The 21,826-nt window shown below is 40.2% G+C and overlaps 1 protein-coding gene across 1 annotated transcript in view; it reads right to left on the bottom strand.

Moving 5' to 3' along the window:
• LOC146220965 (tetraspanin-33) overlaps nucleotides 1-21,826 on the bottom strand; it is a 77,436-nt gene that overhangs the window by 32,495 nt on the left and 23,115 nt on the right. The window contains exons 4-7 of the mRNA XM_084693062.1: nucleotides 18,732-18,806; nucleotides 18,516-18,611; nucleotides 12,113-12,241; nucleotides 5,753-5,914 (exon numbers count right to left, since the gene is read on the bottom strand). Of these exons, the coding sequence (XP_084549188.1) occupies nucleotides 5,753-5,914; nucleotides 12,113-12,241; nucleotides 18,516-18,611; nucleotides 18,732-18,806 (462 nt within the window). The remainder of the gene's footprint in view (nucleotides 1-5,752; nucleotides 5,915-12,112; nucleotides 12,242-18,515; nucleotides 18,612-18,731; nucleotides 18,807-21,826) is intronic.

Genomic DNA, 21,826 nt, shown 5'->3' with positions numbered 1-21,826 from the left:
TGTTGCTTATTAACGAAGGTACGATGGCTGAGACTGTTTAACAAAGGGGGAAACGATACGTGCTGGTTAAAATGCATGTGTCTCACTTTCAATGTGTGAGGCTTGAGAACCCTGCAATGAGTTTATTATTAGAAGTGTTTTGAGAAGAATACAATAAAAAAATCATAAAGCGAGAGATATGTATAATTCCACCTGCCAAAGTCACTATTAAGAGTGACTGCTTTACCCGCCACAGCCGAATTGTACCCGCATTTGGCGGGTGGGCGGGTGCTACTGTAATGCCCTGCTTGTGAGATCCCAAGCCTGACCATTGATAACTTTTCATACCAACCAAATTGGTATTACCCACACCTGAAAGTTTTTTCGCTACTCCTCCTACAATTTTTGTCAAATCTTCCTCAAAATTGCCAGAGATGATCTTCTGACCAAGCCTCACAAAAGTTATGTATTTTTGATTTTCGCAACAGTTTGTCAGTAACAGCCAATCAAATTTAGCAACTGAGCCGGCAAAAGGGAAGTGAGGTCCTATCTTAGCCAATCTTTGATGCAATAGGTGCATTCGATATGGACTGCGGCTGCATGAAACAACCGGCAAGAGTAGCCGCTTGCAGTCGGGGAGGAGTTGAAAACGACTCTGTGAAGTTGGACATTTCAGCTTCTCATGGTTTGCTGCATTGACGTCAGTCACGGACGATTAAGCGCTGTTTGCTTACTTTAGTTTATTTATAATTAAACATAATCTTTCTGTTAGTGAAGAGGCGGAGTAAAACAAAAAAATACTTTTTAAATTCAATTAAACAGTTTGGTCCGGATTTGAGCATTGGCGAAACCGAAGGTGTCAGAATAATTACAAAACTTGCGTTAAAGTTGTTGTGTGTGAGTCTGGCCAATCATGAAATAGCTGTGTCGTCACCAGAACCCTTGCAGTTGCTCTTGAGAAAATCCGCTCGGCTACACAGCCGGCAGTTCTCAAATCGATCTCACGGTACTTTGATGGCGACGTCACAGTGACCTATCCTCAGCACCGTCTCAAGACTAACCAGAATTCACTGTTTCAGGTCAGCCGCCTGCAGCGCTGCATGAAGTCAGTCCATGTCGAACGCACCTATTGACTCCACACTTGGTGTATGGACTCAGGACCCTGTTATTAAGAGGTCCGAAACAGGTAGTGTCATTTGACCTCTAGGGGCGCTATAATAGGCCTAATTTTGTTTTGACCAATAACTTGATTGATTTGTCTTATTTGACTGTGATTCCTTTGATATCTGATATCTTTCCTCGTGATATCTTAGGAGATCCTGTGTCTGACACGTTAACTTGTGATACCAGCCAAATTGATGCGGCCACCATTTCTAATGAATGAAACGTATCCAATATTCACCAAATTTAGAACTGAATGACAGATGTTTAAACTTGGGCCATATCTGACAACCGATTGCCACAGGAAAAACTGCTTAGATTTTTACACAGTCACTGAACACAGTGATTTCCAGCACTGATAATATGTCACTAGGATAAGTTTGTGTCCTGGCAAGGGCAACGTATGAGGTTCGAATCCAACCAAAACCGACGAACCTGTCATGTCTCTGATTATCTGTTTAGCGAGTCTGTAAGTCACTGCAAAGGAAGCCAGGTACACCGCAGTTGCTAGCTACCTGTAATCTAGCTGTATATAATCAAAGCAATCCTCACACAACCTTCAAAATGATTTTAGGTTTTCGAAACCATTTGTCTGGTACTGCCGATCGAAATCGGCTGCCAAACAGAAAGTTGTTTCGTATCTCAGCAAATCTTGCTGCGTGTACTCGTAAACCTCTTCTGAGGACAGCACAAGTTTTTTTCTGGGTCATCTGACCTGCTTGGCCACCTCATTGTTGTTTTCAGCTATATTTGGTGGTATTATTATTCTACTGCAATGGGAGTCAATGGCAGCCCCTAGACCAGAAGTGTAAAAACATGTTGAAACTGCAGAGCATTATTAACTATCATACCAAACACGCCCCAATATGTCAATTTTTATTTGTTCCAAAATTCCGAAATTTGGGAAAATGTGTCCAAACTTTTGACTGGTACTGTATGCTTTGCAACTCATGAGGAACAAAAAAGCCTCAAGAACCTATAACGGCCGCCATATTGGATTTTTCTGTACAATATAGAAGGAAACACGTTTTTTCGCTACTCCTCCCCCCAGAATTGGCACAGATCATTGTCAGAGCAACATTCACATTCAATTATCAAACGATTTTCGATTTTTAAAACCGTTTACACCGGTACAGACAATCAAAATCGGCAGTAAAGCAACCAAACAGGAAGTTGGGTCATATCTCAGCAAATCTTTGAGATATCAACACCAAACTTGGTATGTCACAAGGAAGACACTACCATATGTTATCATGTGCAAAGGCAACTTAATATTTTAAAAAAAGATTGAAATAAAGGAAATCTAATTTATTGCTAACGCTAAAATAATGCTTCACACATTCACTGGTCAAAAACTGATACTCTGATTCAATCACAAGTTCATATGAAGACTCTTGACAATGTTTAGTACACAAATCTGAGAAAAGGTTGCATGTAAGATGAAAAGTAAATGTGTTATGAATATTTGAAATATGCATGCTTGGCTAATTGCTAGGGCTTTTCCCAATGAACTCTCTCCCTCGCTCCACAGTGTGCGCTCCAAATTCTCACAGACACATCTTGGCTCCTGACACACACATGTGAGCTTAGGGAGACGCACACACATCCAAGGTTTTTTGAAAAGGGTGTCCGGACCAAGCCCCTTCTCTCACTCCTTGGTTTTTAGATAATATATATATAATCTTATAATCAGTCAGGGCAAAAAAATACAAATAAACGATAGGGTGCACTTTTTCAATTTGACTTTTTAGCTAGCAACACGGGCTTGTTCTGCTATTGTTGTTTTTCATGTATTACAGACAAATGCCATTGTATGGTTGTTGCTAGCTAAAAAGTCAAATTGAAAAAGTGCACCCTATCGTTTATTTGTATTTTTTTGCCCTGACTGATTATAAGATTATATATATATTATCTTGCATTTTTATAATCTTGCATATGTTGCATAAGCTTAACATTTCTTAAAACTGGATTTTCAATCAAAACTGGAATATCGATGCCCAGAGCTAAAAGATTTGCTTGAAATGACGGGAAAGAAGGTAACAAAATTATATAAAACCAAATGAGAAAACATTTAGTTATTTTAAAGAATAAAACAACATTTGTCTTTTTGTTATGGACTGTATATACTTTAATTTCTATTGAATGAGTATGAATTGTGGAATTGTGATGGCAAATTGATGGCGGAGCGCTCTTTCTGAGCCTCTATAAATGTAATGCTTTTCTTTGACCAAATATATGTGTGTAAAGAATGCTGCTATGGTATATGAAACATAAACATTAGTCAATGTGCAGGCAACCAGTTGAATGGTGAATGGATGCTGCTCTGTTGAATTCATATATTTGTAAATCTGACAAAGAGTTTGAAAGAGTCAGTGCCTCCCCAGCCACGAACATCACCGCTAGTGCCGCCCATAGAAATGGCTGGGCCCCTGAAAAGGTACAGTGAATGGGCCCCCCCTAATAGGTTTTTACTTATATTAACGCATGCACGTGTGCTCTCTCTCCTACATAAAACATATGTAAACTGAGAGAGACTTACTCAGTGATGGGAGCTACATTATAGCAAAACAAATACATCTTTATACATAAAACTTAAACATGAAGTTTAATAAATATAACTGAGAGGCCTTAACAACTTGTGTGGCGCTGGACCAGACACACACACACACAAAACAATTTGACACACTGAGATCTACTGCACTCACCAAATTTTCTAGTATAAAATGCAATTTACCTGCCTTCATCTTTGACTATTATACAGTCATCTTCCTTGTCTTTCTGGATGCAAAGTCTTTTATAATGTATTTGAAGTCAATTTGTTTTGCCATTTCACACTCAATGGCAAATATTGTGATTGAGCCTCTCCTGGCTCATTGTAGAGCGCAAGTCATTTTTATGATTGAGTTTACAGTTAACCACAATTAAGTGGTTATGGTAAAGTGCAGAATATATTCATTATGAAAACAGGTTACATTTTACTAAAGCAACTATACAATGTGTAACGGCAGACTCGTGAAGGGTTACCATTGCATAATGAGGGACAAGACACAAGGTAGCCTCAAGTCAAATGATAAGTATTTATTTACACCAACAACGACAAGCAACAAAACAGGGGTATGAAAAAGATAATGTTTGATGTTGTGCATGAGTGGGTGAATGAATGCATCAATATGTTAGGATGTCAAAGTGTGAGTGTGAGGGAGAATATCAAACCATAATGCCTAATGACAGAGAGCGAGTGAGAGAAAGAAAGAACCCTTTTATAGCCCCACCCTGGATACAGGTGCAGACAATAAAGCACTTAGGCTCAGGCTCCGCCTCTGCCCGTGCACTGGCCGGGTGAAGCCTGAAGGGCCACAGGTGGGCGTCACAAATGTTTATCTTTATCTTAAGTAATGGTGAGTATATCATTTAAAAATAAAATTGGTTATAATTTCTTAAAATATTTAGGGCGAACATGATTATTGCTGGCACCGCGGCTGGGCCCCACCACGGCTGGGCCCCAGAAACTTTTCCCCCCTTTCCCCCCTGATGGGCGGCCCTGCTCACCGCACGTCACTGTTGGTGGTGTGCGATTAACAAGAATACTGATTGGATTAATTATATTTATTATTATACGGTTGATGCCGTTTATGGGTTATCATAGCAATTAGCGAGGACTTTGGGGATGAAATGGCAAAATGGAATTGCGTTAGATGTTGTTAGCAGAAGTAGCGGAAGTTTTTGTACTTTTTGGTGATGTATGTTGCACATATATTCCCAATAATACGGCAAGTGATGGGACTATGGCTAGAGCATTATCAACCATCTGTCCTTTGGCTAAATAATTGGTCCTGGTTAGAAGGGATTTGGGTAATATTTAGTAAATGAATGGCTATATTGGTTTCTGTATTGTGTGGGTTAATGGTTATCTTCATGGGATTAGCATTTTGGGGTTGTTGTTTAATTCCCTGTGTAAGGAAAATAGTGCAGGGTGCAATGGAAAAATCTTTTGCAGTTCAAATGATGAATTATAGTCCTTCTATCTAAGATTCTTGATACAATGGGGATTAGTTTGACCTAGTAGGAAATTCTTGAAAAGGTCAGTTGGAGACTTTAGAGTAAGGCGCTAATGAAGCAGTTGTTTGACTTTTGCTGTTGAGACCTTTTGTTATATACAATCCACTATGGAGAAGAATGTGGCATAAAACTATCATGCTTGCCATGGTCTTTTTGCAAAAACTATGGAGGTAAATGTTTTACTAATGTTTAACAAAGTAACATAATGAATTTTGAATTAAGGTCAGCATAACAAGCTGCCCTGTTATGCTGCACCAGGGCAGCTACAAGAATAGTAGCCCATCTGTATGTGGAAAAGTATTGTTGCATGGAGCCTCAAACAATTGAGAATTTAAAGTTTGTAAGTCAGTCACAACAAATAGGAGAATTGAAGCATATAAATGAATGAATCATTCATCTATGAGTTACTACTGCACTGGAAACCTACTACATAAGTAAAACCTGCTAAATGTTTGGTTTTATTTTACACAGACCATAAAATAAAGGGTAACCATTATCAAAGAATATGTGATAAAAAAAAAAAAAAATGTAAAAAGTTAATACTTTGTCTTACCTCAAGAAGGAGCAGCCCCCCAGTCAGCCCACCCACAAGGAAAAGGTTTCTTTTCCCCCACCATACAATCCTGTCAAGACAGCCTGTGGTGTACACTCTCCCCTGTGCAGTGGTCTCCTCCAAATCCTGGACCTTGTAGCCACACATGGTGTTGAAAATGGTCTGGTAGTGAACACATGCAAAAGTAAATGACACAGTCACATTGATATTAGGATAGACTGTACACCCAATCTCAGTATTACTTTTGAGTATCGTGTGCTTCACAATAGTATGTGAATGATTATCAAGATCTGGTAGAATGTGTAGGTTGTTGTTTATGGAAAGGACCTTTTCAACCTTACAAACTAAATAAAGTCAAACATATTTTTTTTCAAATGAATTATTTAAAATGGGTATAGGCCGGCACTGAATGTTTTTATTAATATATTGAAAATCATTATTTGAAAACGTTACCATTTGAAAATGACTATCCTTTTGTCTGGTTTTCGAGACTTACTTGTCAGTATCAGTGAAGACCACCTAAACCTTTACTGTCATGACCAAGACCAGTAGATTTTTTTATGGTAACACTGAAATAACAATCTTTGCGTGTAACTTAGAGTTCCTGAGGATGTTAAAGATGAATTAAAGATGTAACCTTTATACTGCATGAAAAGAACACTGTGTGGACATATTTCCTACCTAAAAATGTGTTATGAAAACTGCTCTGGCGTGCAAGATAGATATGAAACACTCCAGGTTTTTCTCCCAGTTTAATCCGCAACCCGTGATAAAGAATGTTAGTTCCTTGAGCTAAATAGCACCCGTAGGAAGAATACTATCATCAGCTAAACAGCTGCTATGCAGGGGAGGAGAATTCTCACCAATGTTGTATAAATAATTATGCATGAAGATTAGATTTTAGACAACTCTGAACTGAGTTGTTTCCTTGCTGGCAAGAATAAAACTATTGGACTTTCTTTGAACCCGACAACTCTTTTTTTAAAGATTTACACTAACAACTTGGTCCTTCGAGCCAGAACTCAACAGCCTTTCCGTCATCCAGAACAGGGACTGAAACCGTGCAGGGGGGAGTCTGGGATACCTGACTAGAAGACCTCCAGCTGAATTGCTGTCACCTTGAGGCCAATTCCCCTGGGGGACTGAAAGGTGACGAGATCCTAGAGTGACTAGTGTCACAGTTTCGTTGTACTTAAGGTAAGAATAACATTCGTTTTACTAAGACCTGTGAAATATCAGTGAAGTAAATAGAGATAAAAAAAGACCATAGTCTGTGAGAAGACAACAGGAATAAATAAATCTTTGCGCACGTTAAAATAGAGAAAAAGTCCTGGGCACTTAAAAATAACCATGGGTAATTGTTTTACATGTTGTAAAATAGAAGATGTAGAAATCACTGGAGATGCCAAATATATGCAAACTCGGGGAAAAGGGTATATCTCAAAGTCCCTGGTCATAAATTTTCTAATTTGGCGGATTGATACTGCATCCAAGTGGGTACCCCCACACCAAATATGGGCCACATCGGACCATTGGGGAAGCCACAAGCCGCGCCCAAAAGTCACATTTTCAAAGTGATGGCATTTCCACCCCAACTTTGCATGATCCTTGTCTGGGAATGGCTCTATTGCTTGAGATGTTGTGCTGGTAAGCAAAGGGTTGTAGGTTCAAAATCAGACAAAGGCATAGTTTTTTATTTTTTATTCTGACAAAACGGTTTCTAGTTTTCCGATCAATCCTCCGGTTGTAAAACATAGAAATGCGTGTTCATTTGAGCCCATCACAGCACTCTGATCATCTGTTTAGCGAGACTGTGTAAACCACTGCAAAACAAGCCAGGTTCACCACAGTAGCTAGCTACTTGTAGTCTATGCATGGTAGAGATAACTAATGGTTATGTCTTATGAAGTAAATTGATTCAGGTGGATCCCTTGCCTGTTGCACAAATTCATTCCAGTAACCTAAGCCAGGACACATGCCCACTGATGCTCGGCATGATTCGAAATTCCCAAGTTATGGCCCTCCAAAGAACCTTTTTAACCCTTGTGTTCTTTTCGGTTCATTCTGACCCATCAGTCATTGTGACACACCATCGTATTGCGCATACAAAAACAAAGTTAAGCATTTTATTTTAACCATTGGGCTGTTTCAGACCCCCCACATTGCGAAGGTTAAAGAAAATTATTCAATTTGTTTTTGTATTGGGTAAAATAGGGTAAATGCAACAATGGTTCGTACCTTTGGGTCATGTGACCCGAAGGCAGCACAAGGGTTAAAAAACTTTAAATTATTCTTTACAGCAACAAATTAATGGTCATTACCCCGCTTCCACAGAGCTTAATAACAACCCACTCAGGTGTGCTGGAGCAGGGAAACATCTAAAACATGCAGCACAGGGGCTCTCGAGGAACAGGATTGAACACCTCTGTTTTAGTGTACATGTTTATAATGTTTTGCCATCGCTGCTTGCAGCTATATTTAGGATACCTCCGTAAGGAGGAAATATGGTAACCTTTTGTGAAATTTGTCATACTCATTAAGGACAGTCCCTTCTTCATTCACACCAAGTTCCATGTCTCCCATTAGACCATTCTAGCGCTACCAATGGGTCAAAGTTGCACTTGTGTTTACACACGCAACTTTTGAACCATATGACTGATTTTCAAAAATTAGGTTCTATTGGATTCCCTGGATTAAGACGATTTCAACACACCCTATGGCGTCAATTTCCGGTTTTATAGATTTTCCACAATTTCCGGTTTGAACAAAAGCTTTTGAAAGCCTACTCCTCCTACAATTTTAGTCAAATCTTCTTCAAAATTACCAGAGACGATCTTCAGAACAAGCCTCACAAAAGTTTTCGAAAATCTATGTTGATCCTCACAACCGGTACAGCCACTCAAATTCAGCAGAAAAGCCGCCAAACATGAAGTAAAGTAATTTCTCAGCAAATCTTTGAGATATCAACACCAAACTTGGTAGTCACAGGGAAGACACTACATCATGTTACCATGTGCAAAGGCAACTTCATATCTCCAAATGTTTTTGTTATAAAGCAAATCAAATTTATGGCTCATGCTAAAATAATGTTTACACATCCACCGCTCAAAAAATTATAATCTGATTCAATCACAAGTTCATATGAAGACTCTTGAGAATGTTTAGTACACAAATCTGAGAAAAGGTTGACTGTAAGATAAAAATATATTTATGTGAATATTTCAAATATGCATGCTTGGCTAATTGCTAGGGATATTTCCAATGAAAAGTCTCCCCTTGCTCCCCAGCCTCACACACTCAGCCTTTCCCTTGACACCCCTCCCTTGCGCAAGCTTGGTGAGACGCACACACAACATTTCAGGAAAGTGTGGGATGACCAAGCCCCCGCTCCTTGGCTTGAAGCAGAGGACCTTGTGGTAGTTCCATGGGAGTCAATGGCAGCCCCTTGACCAGTAATTTAAAAAGTTGTGAAACTTGGCATGGTGAACCTGCAGCACATTTGTAACTACCATACCAAACATCCACTTTAAGGCCACTTTAGACAGAAGGTGGCGCTACAGGCCACACCCCAATTTACATTTATGTATTTAGCAGACGCTTTTATCCAAAGTGACTTCCAAGAGAGAGTCTCTGATAATAACAACGAGATATCCCCAAACATTGTGGGTAGCCAAACATGAAGCATACATTGTGAAACCAAATAAGACCCAAAGAGAAGAACGATAAGAGCATGTAGTTAGACAAGTTATAATTAAACAGCAAGAACCTCAAAAGTGCAAGATTGTACTTGTGCAAAAAGCAAGCAACAATAATATATTTCACAGCGAGTACAATCATTTTAAGATAGTTACAACGAAGCAGCGAGCAGCGAGTTGCAGTAGTCCAACTTTGAGAGGACAAATGCTTGGACTAGCAGCTGGGTGGAATGCTCAGACAGGTATCTCCTGGGGCCTGTTCCATAAAGGCCGCTCAAATAATTTGGACTTCAAGTCACAAACCAGACTTGAATTAGCTTAACAAGTCAAGTGGGGCTAAAGCGGTTCCATAAAGGCCAATTTCAGCTCACGTAGTCCTACTAATTCAAGTCAGATTTAAGTAGTCAAGCTAATTGCGCTCCAGAGGTAAAACATGGATCATACAATCCAGCACGGCAAAAGCAATGCACACGGCCATGTGACTTCTTCCAGAAAGAACGTTCCTTTAAAGCCTTGTACTATGACAGCTCCCTCATCCGCCACTTCATCAAAATGAAACGACGTGCCATGATTGACGTGAACAATAGACTACGTAGGTCAAGGTCCTTTTTTTGGCCTTTAGTTGCTTTGTTGATAAAAAAAACCGACACCCTCGTAAACACATGTAAATGTACTTTTTTGACATTGTTTTAAATAAATAGCCTACTATTAATCAATACATAACCCAGTAGTCTAACTTTTTAACATGGTTGTGTCGGGAAAATGGAGGATGTAGCCTGTGGATTTAGGTTTGTTTTACAATTGAAAACTACTGTTAACAACTATATGGATATGATAATTATACTCTGATAATTTAGATTGAGATAGGCCTAAGCCTGATGCCTAAACATTTGAAATCACAAACTAGGCTACGTAACGTGGCGTGTAGGCTATCAAATCATTGTTAATCATCGTTTAATGCAATAGGCTAAATGTTGTAGCCTATGTAGGCTATTTAAGTTGATTTTCTATCAATGTTGAACATGAAAATGAGAATATTCGTGGTAAATCATCGTTTTCCCGTTGGGTCAGTGTTACAGAAAGGTCTGGTTAAACATCAAGTCACGCTAAGCCTGACAGTCTGACCCTGACCAGACTAGTTTCGCAGCCTAAGTTGCCATAGTAACCGAGTTTGACCTACGTTGATCTAGCTTTATGGAACCGAATGAACTAGAAATGAGCCCGACTAACTGACAGAAGTCAGTCAGGCTTATTCGGTATACACGCTTTATGGAACAGGCCTCAGATCTTCCGTATGTTTTGCATGTGCACCATGTCTTTGGTGAAATATTTCGAGCAAATTAATAAATGAGTGTCAAACTTCACAGGGATCTTCTCATAGAAAAACATCAGCCATGCTCATCAAGTGTCTGGTTCCTTGGGAAGATTATGAGAAGTGTCAGCATTCCCTGTACAGCCTGGAATACTGCATTTACCACCGTAGTCCATTTTCAATGTGCTAGGAAATCGTTCTTCTTTGTAATTCTGTGTACACAGAACAGCGTGCAGCAAATTTTGGGGAGTGACCAAGGTACAAACCAGAGCCAAAAATCGTGGAGACACCGAACTGACGTCAGTTTGGTGGCTTTTTCAAAACCTACCGTTTTACCCCTACATTTTTAAATTTACATTTACAATTTAGTCATTTAGCAGACGCTCTTATCCAGAGTGACTTACAGTAAGTACAGGGTCATTTTCCTCGAGGCAAGTAGGGTGAAGTGCCTTGCTCAAGGACACAACGTCATTTGGCACAGCCGGGAATCAAACTGGCAACCTTCTGATTACTAGCCCGATTGAATTCGTTTTCAACGAACAACATATTACGTTGCTCTGATTGGTTGTAGGTCTATCCAATTGAGCGAGGAGGCATTTGTTTTACGAGTTCGGTTGAAACACACCCCATAGTCACAGCCCAACGGAGAGTTCAGACTCATATTCTGACAAGAATTATGAGAATGACAACGTCAGGCTAGCTCCAAATGACTGGGTTGTGAAAACAAAAGTTGGAAGCAAGATAAATAGCCTACAACTAATAAACCCTACAACTCCCCCCACCTGTCACTAAAGTCAGTCACTACTGCTGTTCCTAGCTAAACACTGAGGGTATTGTTTAAAATGCGCCGGAAATGAAAAATGTTCGTATTTGAGTCCACACATTCGTAGATGTAAACCTACGTTTAAACTTAATGGAAACAGATTATGAGGTAGATCGGATTAAATGAGTGAAAATGAGGCACAATTTTCCCTCATCTTTCTTTTTAGTATTGCAGATGGGAAAGAAAAAGATGGTTATATTGGTGTAAGGGATGTTCTGTTTAATAAATATGAGTTTGAAGGACATGTAACCAGTTTAACAATTGATCCTCAGAATAACTTCCACCAAATTACCAACATGAGGCAGATGGTCATAAATGTTTTGGCTCATCAGTGTAGAGAACAAACAGTGTCATGTTTCACCACATTCTTTTATGGACCTCTTGACGTTTCACAATCATAAACTGAACAATTAAACATAACTTTAATCAAAAAGTACTGTAAATACATTTAAAAATTGTCTTGATAATTTAGGAATATGCATTGTTCTCTTTATTTTTTATTATGGTTATAACTTGTTTGTGTTTCTGACCTCATTGCGCAGTTGCAGACAGCAGGAGAAGGGCACTCCACAGGCCTCTTGACTAGGATTGCCATCCAGGCATTCAAAGTATATGTTGTATGACCAGTCCTTGTATGAATGTACTCCACAGCATTGCAACTGTAATCACAACAGCCGCAAGTAGCACTTTTGACATTAACATACACATTAATTTGTGTATTAGCTAAAACTGCATAGTGTACTGTGGCAACCCGGGAGCGCAGCACCCTGGACAGCACTCCATTCAGCAACTTGGGAAGAGCTCCAGTCAGCACCTTGGGTGGTAGCACTGGCAGGCCTGGGTCAGGTGAACGGGAACAGGTATTCCCGTTTCCAGCACTCGAGGGAGACAACAAGCGACACAGCTGCAACTCATGAGCTGATTGGAGTAACTATCCGGACAGGGCTCAGGGCGCAGACCCCAGCAAATGTGAGTAAAAGTTGGTCTCTGACCAGTTGAGCAAATATCTGTGCCTAAACCTGTATGCACTGTCTTGTTAGTGAGGAGTGGAATCTGAACGACAAGACCTGACAAAGCAACCCTAAACCCTCAATAGAGAAAGAATCGAAGTTAATGTTTTTTTTGCAGTTGTACAAAAGTCAATTTTAATACTTACCTTAATACCAAATAAGTGTCTCAGTCATTTAACAGTGTCTTTGTTTTTACCACATTAGGCCCAATGAAATAAAAGTGATTGCCCTACAGTATTAACGATATTAACAATATTCCAGCAGGAAGTGCCTGATCCTGGATGTGGATCAGGCACCCCGCACTCAGGGCCGGTTCCGAGCATTAACAGGCTTGTCACCTCCAAGCCTTTTTCTCTCCATTATGTCACTGTGTACCATGCCATCAAGCTCATGACGCTGGCTGGTCCTGGAGCGTGGCTCTCTAAAAGCCAATACAATGGACGTGTCGTTCCTGTCCAACCGTCGCAGTGTTATCTCTTCTTTGGCTGCAGGACTGAAGCCCATTGATCATGGAATTCCCCACGGGTGTGTAAGCGCAACACCTGTTTACAAATCCAGCATCTTTGTAAAATAAATTCACTTTACTCATTCCATGTCTCTCCTGATTGAAATTATTACATGGCTGAATACTTGATTCAGTTGACCTACAACAAACATTTCACAATTTTAACCAACCTGGCATCATTGCATTGCTACACTCTTCCATGCTGCATTTTTGACGTTTAAGTCTGTAAATTATACAAATAAAGTTGTGTCATATAAAACTGAACGTTGAAGCCCGAAGATTATGCTCTACATCACCTGCGCAATATTGGGATTGAGGATGCGGAAGATTGCTTGCGATGTTTGCAGATTCCTGTGGCGAGACTCTGGGGATGAGGAACACCCTGCTATCACCACGGTGAACATTGGAGATAAGCCAGCTGAATGCATCGCACAGCTTGCAATGCGAGAGACCTCCAACCTCCCTCAGTTCATGCACCTTGAGGAGGACCGCCGGGTAATCCAGTAGGACACCTATGTCGATGATGTCCTGACATCGCAGAATGACCCTGGCCGCCTGAGAGCCATCACAGCAAATGTGGAGAGCATCCTGAAGGGTGGAGGATTTCAGCTCAAGCTGTGGGTGTTTTCTGGGCAAAGTGGGAGGCAGGAGTCTTATGACAAGCCAGATGACAGAGCTAGAGCCAAAGAGGGAACCTTGGTCCTCCCAAATCAGATGGGTGATGACGACAATAAGGCACTTGGCCTTGGCTACATTGTCGGGGAAGACAGGCTTCATGTCATGACTCCCAATCCCCTGACAAAAAGTGAGTTGCTCAGTCAGGTGGCTGGATTGTATGACCCAAGTGGCCTGGTGACGCCTGCAAAGTAGAAGGGAGCTATCCTGGTGCGCGAGCGTTCCAAGAAGCCAAAAGCAAAAGTTGCCCAGCTAAAGACACATTGGACACAGCGCTCTCAGAGGGGCTCAGGGAAAATGTAATTGAGATTTTTGAACAATATGTCCAGCTCAGCGAAGTTAAATTCTAACTCCTTCATGCTATATCGGTGAGCCGTGGGCAATTACATTCTCGGATGGGAGCGAGCATACCTATGGAGCAGTGATGTACCTGAGGTGGAGCTCTGACCAAAGCTTATCAAAGTTATGACGAAGTCATGAAGTCAACTTCATGAAGTTTACATGAATGACTTGACTTTAGAATGATGCAACAAGATTGTATCGTTTGGACGTTTGACAATGTAACCAGACCATTTTTGTTGGGATGTTATGTATAAGTAAATGTAAAAATGTAAATGTAATAAGTGGACAGCTGTGAGGCCTGAAAGATGACTCTTCTCTGTTTTGCTTCGGTTTGTTTATATGTTGCTGGTTTGACAAAGATGTTGATTTTACCTGCTGTTGAAACTTGAGCTTGATATGGTTCTTGTGAATCAATAGAATCACAAGAACTTTAGCTTTCCAAAGATATATGGCAAGTGTACCAATATGAAAAGAGAAGTTTTGTGTGTTGTGTAGTTTAGTACTTAACAATCCTACGGCCTGCCGGCGGGCCGTGGAACGCTAAGAAATGGCTAAGACTCCCTGATCTGCAGGCACCGTCCACCCTTGCCCTGACATCCCTGATAGCCCGGACCCCTTTACCCGAGGTGCTGTCAGGCCAAATAGTGTCCTAGGGCCAAATAGTGTCCTACCTGACGTCACAATGCAGTTTCGAAGCAAGGACGCGTCCGTCGCTATGCCAACCTTAAATTCCTAAGATATCTACACTTGCTAGCAGGAAACTGTCATGGTTACTAAACTGGTTACGAGGTAGGAAGTTTTGTATTTAGGCTTATTTAAACCAGTTTATTCTACTTTACTATTTAAAGTTTTCACTCGTTCGACATTTCCGGACAGCAACGCGCGCAGGTAGAATACTATACGTGTTGCCTTTCCGGTCTGTTAAAATTGATGCTAAATAAGCAATTTTTTTGCCGAAAACAACTAGCTAGCTAGCACCAGCTATCGAACTAGTGAAAACTTTGGTAACACTTTACAATAAGGGTGCATGAATTATCATTCATTAATGCATTAACTAATGCATGAATCATCATCAGTTAATACATAACTCAAAGTACTTAATGATGCACTGATCATGAACACATCATTTGGTAATAGGGAGTCACATATGATTTACTATTAATTAAATCTGGAATCATGTATCAATTCCTATTGACATTAACACATTTACTGATAGGTGAGTTAACTACTTTAGTTAATCGTGCAAACTATGACTGTTAGTTAACTGTGTGAACCAAAACCCTGAGTTAACAGGGTAATTCAGGTGTTAATTTGAGGGTTTAGGTTGGTTGAGGGGCAGTTCTATGGGCGTATGTGAAGCCCTCTGTGACATGCTTGCGTGTAAAAAGGGCTATACAAATAAATGTGATTTGATTTAATTTCTACAATGGCGGTATCCATGGATTGAGACGGTAATTAATCATTTGTTAATAGTAATGTGCCTCCTCAAGTAAAGTCACAACATGAGTTACATTCACTAATCATTAACTAATTATTCACTCGACAAATACTTACTGTTTTTTCAGAGAGACAACTTTTAAATAAACTGTATTATGAATTGGAATCCTGCATTACAGTCAAAATAACTTTTTGACGAATTGATGACTACCATGCCGTTTGCAAAACATTTTATTTCACTCGAACAACACATGCAAGGCCACCCTTCTAAGAAGATGTCCACTCGAAATATCGACCAGATCTCCCATAGAAAATGCCTGGCTGCAATAGATCCTGGATTCTGGACCGATTCATGATGGTGAACTTTTATCTTCCGTTGTTAACTTTCCACTATCCCCTAAGCTCAGCATTATACATCAACTTGAAAAGGGTGAAAGCTAACAGAGAATAATTAAGCATTTGAATGGTAAAGGCAAACTACGTGGAGCTGACTGACCTTACTCATACAAACTTAACAATGCTTTTTTACCCATTATAGTTAGACCTAGACTAGCTAGCTAGTCTGCCAGCTGACAGGCTCTAACCTATCTATTTAGAGACGCTGAGGTGATTATCGAAATGATCAAAAACAGTATATACTAAAATGAATGAGGCTAGCAATTTTGCCAAGCAAAAAAACAGAAATAGGTTGCAGCAGTTTGTCTCTACCACAGTTTAAAAAAACGCGATGGGACTGAATTTAACCCTTTGTAGGTTCGGCGACTTTTTATAGTACAAAATAGCTGAGAGGTGAAAGGAGATGCAGTCTTTCGACACACCCTCCAATCATCACGCAGAAGCCCAGCGTCCAGGCCAGCCCACTCCTCTATTCACCTCCAGAGACGCTGAGCGTCCATGGCGGGACATAATCGCAGCATTTATCCAATGAGCGTATAGTTTTGAAACACTGAAACATCTCTTCAGAGAAGCTTCATGATGTCCATTGAAGCTGGGCTTCAACAGGAAAATGCACTGTGACGCTACGGGAATGTATGAGAAGGAAATTAGTTAGTCGACCTGCTACTATACGCAGCTGAACTAATTCGTCTTCGAGATGAACGTGTTCTAACACATTTACCTTCCTTTTCAGTCTTAAAGAAATTGTCACTGGTGGAAAGTTGACATAGGAGTTCACCGTCATGAATCGGTCCAGAATCAAGGATCTGTTGCAGCCAGGCATTTGGAAGATCTGATTGATACTTCGAGTGGACTTCTTCTTAGAAAGGTGGCCTTGCATGTGTTGTTTGAATGAAATAAAACGTTTTGCAAACGGCATAGTAGTCATTCGTCAAAAAGTTATTTTGACTGTAATGCAGGATTCCAACTCATAAGAGGTTATTTAAAAGTTGTCTCTCTGAAAAGACAGTCAGTATTTGTCGAGTGAATAATTAGTTAATGATTAGTGAATGTAACTCATGTTGTGACTTTACTTGAGGAGGCACATTACTATTAACAAATGATTAATTACCGTCTCAATCCATGGATACCACCATTGTAGAAATTAACACATGAATTACCCTGTTAACTTGGTTCACACAGTTAATTAACAGTCATAGTTTGCACGATTAACTAAAGTAGTTAACTCACCTATCAGTTAATGTGTTAATGTCAATAGGAATTGATACATGATTCCAGATTTAATTAATAGTAAATCATATGTGACTCCCTATTACCAAATGATGTGTTCATGATCAGTGCATCATTAAGTACTTTCTGAGTTATGTATTAACTGATGATGATTCATGCATTAGTTAATGCATTAATTAATGATAATTCATGCACCCTTATTGTAAAGTGTTACCAAAACTTTCAATGGTAGAGTAGAAGAAACTGGTTAAAATAATCATAAATACAAAACTTCCTACCAAGTAACCAGTATAGCAACAATGACAGTTTCCTGCTAGCACGCATAGATATCTTAGGAATTTAAGGTTGGCATAGCGACGGACGCGCCCTTGCTTCGGAACGGCCTTGTGATGTCAGGTAGGACACTATTTGGCCCTAGGACACTATTTGGCCTGACAGCGCCCATGGGAGACCAACTAGGCCCCAGCGAGAGACGAGACCTACGTGAGTGTGCAGCACCTCAACGTATTCTCAGACCTGCCAGTCAAAACCACAGTTGCCACACATGACACCAAGTCTCAGCCTGGAGTAAAGGTATGGTGAAAGCCCTACTGAATTCCCAAAGCCAGGAGAGAGGCCATCAGGGTGAAGGTGAATAGAATGCTCCAACTGAATGGTTTATATGGTTCCTTTGGGAAAGTGCTGTTGTCCCCTGGCTGCGCTCAGTGGTTGCCACAGTACGTCTAGTTCCAATAAAAAATAAATAATAGTGTTGGGTGTAGATTCAATTACTATTCTAAATTCATTCAGCCATAAAAATACTGGATAAGTAATTATTGAGATGTGCTATCTTCCTAAAGGCTCTGTCACACCATAACGTTCTGGTTAACGTTCTCTGAAATTTCTAATAGTTCAATTTCGAGCGTTGTAGGGCGAGGTGGACACATCTGGCGTGTGACTATAACGCATGACTAGGACTGACGCATGAGGAGCGTGTTACAGTGACCAAGTAAGACACACCCCACAAACGTTCAGCCTTATCCAGCATTTAAAATTAAACACTGAAAACGATCACAGACGATTACCAGCGTCCACACAACGCTTTTCTGGTGCTATACCAGCGACCATGGACGATTACCAACGTTTCCTCTAACGTCATAGAACGTTAACCAGAACGTTATGGTGTGACGGGGCCTTAACCAATCAGTAAAAAAATAAACTATTGAATGAACATTTAGGGTATCTAATTTTGCACCAGTACTGTTCTTAGTACCTGTTCTAAGTATTGTTGGTGGCAGATAATAGGTTCTAACTCCTTACCAGACCACGTACTATTTTTAACTTAAATGGAATATTCACCTTTTTTTGAACAAAGTCAATGACATTTTCCAAGTCCAAATCTTCTCGATAACGTACAATGGCTTTTCTCATCAGCTTCTCTGTCCTCTCCAAGACCTGAAAAATGAAAGGCAACACAAGAAGAACCTTGAATATACCATCATCCTCTGCAAAAGTTTTCTCATCTGAAATAGATGACAAATAATATCGTAACTGTTCCACCATGTCATCATTTACCATATCAGAGAAAACAAGTCCAAGCACAGCAGCAACTATCTGAAGCAATAGGATTGCCACCAGGATTCCTAGAAACTGGAAACACAAGTGTACATGCTGAATGTAAGAATTGTTTTTACATTTTCTTTTGACTCTTAAATGTTCATAATTCTTATGAATCAAAGGCTTTCTACTGTACATTTTTACTGGAATGAAAAGCTTTCCTAATTGTAAAACTGTTCATTTCTGAAAAGAAATATATGTATTGAAATAGCCATTTGTTGAGTGGCTCATTGTTCAACATGCTGGCAAAACTCAGAACATGGTTCAACACTAAACTATAATCTGATAAAATGGCTGACTGAACACACATATGTTTTTTAATCTGCTCATGAACATGATTTTTGCCTGGGCCATTGGTGCACCTTTTCATTTTCATTTCCAGAGGCGGAGGAGTAAGGTTGCATTCATGTTTTCATTGGAACATTGCGCAGATAGTCACGTGTAAAACTTGATTGCTTTTTGTGTTTTTTAGTTGGGTCCAACCCATCCAATCACTTTAAACTCACAAATGCTCAATAATAACTAAATGGAAATTTTGACAACTGAAAAGTTTGTATTGCTTCATAACCATAATGTTAGGAATCAGACTTCCGGTTGGCGGGTTTATGGAGTAGTCACAAGGACGGTAGCCTCCCACGAAACCGTTCACACTTTTAGACTAAAACCTACCTATGAGTTAATATTTCTGTTGTTTTACATCCCATTTTACACGTTTTTTCGGATTTTTTTCCATCGTTTCTCTGCGAAGTCTTCGGGCAGCAGATGCTGCCAACACGACAGGGCTCATCGCAGTCTGACACCCAAGCCCAAGAAGGGAGGAAGACACGTTCGGTGATCATGCGCCTTCACAAGTATCATGTTCAGGAGCTAATTATCCGAGAGGCACGCAAGCGAGGGACACTTGAATGTTGTGGCTAGCAGATCCGTATATATGAGGACTATCCGGCTGATGTGGTAAACCAACGAGCGGAATATTGACAGGTCATGTCTGATCTTTACAACCGAGGACTTAAACCATCACTCTAATATCCATCACGTCTCCGCATTGTGTTGCCTGATGGTGAGAGGCAATGGTTAAAATCGGTGGACGAGGCTAGGCAGTGTTTCGTCAGCCTCCCTCCTATTGCTTAAGTGAGTATTGCTAGCTATCTTTTAAGGAAGGCAGGGCTCTAGAGGGCGACCAATTTGGTCGCATATGCGACCAAAATTTGTACGGGTGCGACTAAAAATGTTTTTAAAAAAAGTCGCACCGGTGCACCTAACCTCGCCTCCGCTGCCTCTCCAGGAACTAAGCGTTTGTTTCTTCTTTGACGGAACTCGCACTCATTGTTGGATCATATTGTGATCGAAACTAATCAGAGACAGAGATGGGGCGGGTCTTTGCCTCTGATTGACTGTGGTCCAGATATTCTTGTAGGCTTACACTGCCCCGTGTTGTGTGATTGAAATTACGAGCTGAGCACCAGAGAATCAGTTATGGCAGACCTGGGCATTGTACGGCCCACAGGCTGTCCCAATCTGGCCCGCGTGAGGTAAATCAAAAATTTAAAATAAATAAATGTGTTGAGCGGTAGTAAATATGTAGTCATGAAAGACTAGTGATCAGGCAATTTAAAAATGTGCGCTTGCGCAACCTCACCGACAGGAGAATTAGCTGTTGGTTAGCCCTCTAAAATGAAAAACTAAAGGTTGATACAGAATGTAGAGTTTTTAACAAGACATGGACTTCTAAGTATCTCTTTACTGAGGTCAAAGTCAAAGCTGTGTTCTTAGTTTTGGAGAACAGGTCGCTGTGTTGAAGGATTACAATTTGAATTGGCACTAAGGGACAAAAGCAAAAAACTAACGCGGACATAATAAGAACTTGACAACTTCAGTGGGTAGTAGTGGATAGTTTGCTAGTTAAATTGCAGACCCGGATCATCACCTGTCAGCTGTCCTTCGCATATCCACCTCAGACATTAAGCCAGATTTCGACGCACTTGTTCAAGCCCACTGGATTCCTCTCACAGAACAAAATGAACTAAAAAAAACTTCTTGCTTTTTGTATAAAGTTGATCAATTGCATATTGTTTACATAATGAAAAACAACTTTTCAGTGTTTGTTAAGATTAACTAGTTACAAATAAAATGAAACAATTATGTAATGATTATTTTAGTTTTTACTGTTACTTCAATAGTTTTTTCCCAGTTGACCAACATGTAAAATATTTATATAAATATTTACAGAATATCCTTATTCTTCGGATAACCAGTAGCAGATAATCAAAATATATACTTTAATGCTTTTTACAATGGGGGAAAATGAATAGTGAGCAGAATTAAGTTCAAGTTATTGTTGATGCGGCCCTCCAACACATTTCAGGTTTCTCACGTGGCACCTTGTCAAAATTAATTGCCCATCCCTGAGTTACGGAGCTGGGCCATGGAGCTAACCCATGGAGATAGGATTTTAATGCTAAGGAGAGTGGCGAGGTGGTTTAGCCAAGGCCAAAGGGCAAGAAAGCCAAATTACAGGTGTTGGCCGCCTGAAGGGCATGCGACAGCACAGTGGGGACCCGCTATAAGACTTTGAGCCATGAAATGTTGGGTCTCAGTTCAGAGAAGCACTTTTAAACAGTAGCACTTTCTATTTTGAAATGTTTTATTTTTCTTGCAATGTTTTAGTTTGGCAGCTCAGTGAAGCACTTAAAATATTTGTATTTTAATATTTGTGCTTCAAATAAAACCAATATTTACCTACACCTTATTCTTGTTTAAGGTAATATACATAATATATATGAATGTATATGGAGCGTGATAAAAAGATGACCTTGAAATTGTGGCGACGCAAGGAAAAATGTGGGTGCACCTACATTTTGTGCTGGTGCACCTAAATACAAAAGTTAGGCGCACCAGTGCAACCAAAGGAAAAAGTTAGTCTGGAGCCCTGGAGGGGTATCTACAATGCTTGTGACCATCCATCCATCATCTGCCGCTTTTCCGGAGGTCAAGTCGCAGGGGCAGCAACCTAAGTCGGGAGGCCCAGACTTCTCTCTCCCCGGCCACTTCCT

The sequence above is a fragment of the Hypomesus nipponensis genome, chromosome 26 (assembly GCF_054491055.1).
Source record: "Hypomesus nipponensis isolate SF chromosome 26, ASM5449105v1, whole genome shotgun sequence".
Taxonomy (NCBI): Eukaryota; Metazoa; Chordata; class Actinopteri; order Osmeriformes; family Osmeridae; genus Hypomesus; species Hypomesus nipponensis.
Note: the sequence above shows the minus strand (reverse complement) of the source record. Positions and strands in the feature narration are given on the sequence as shown.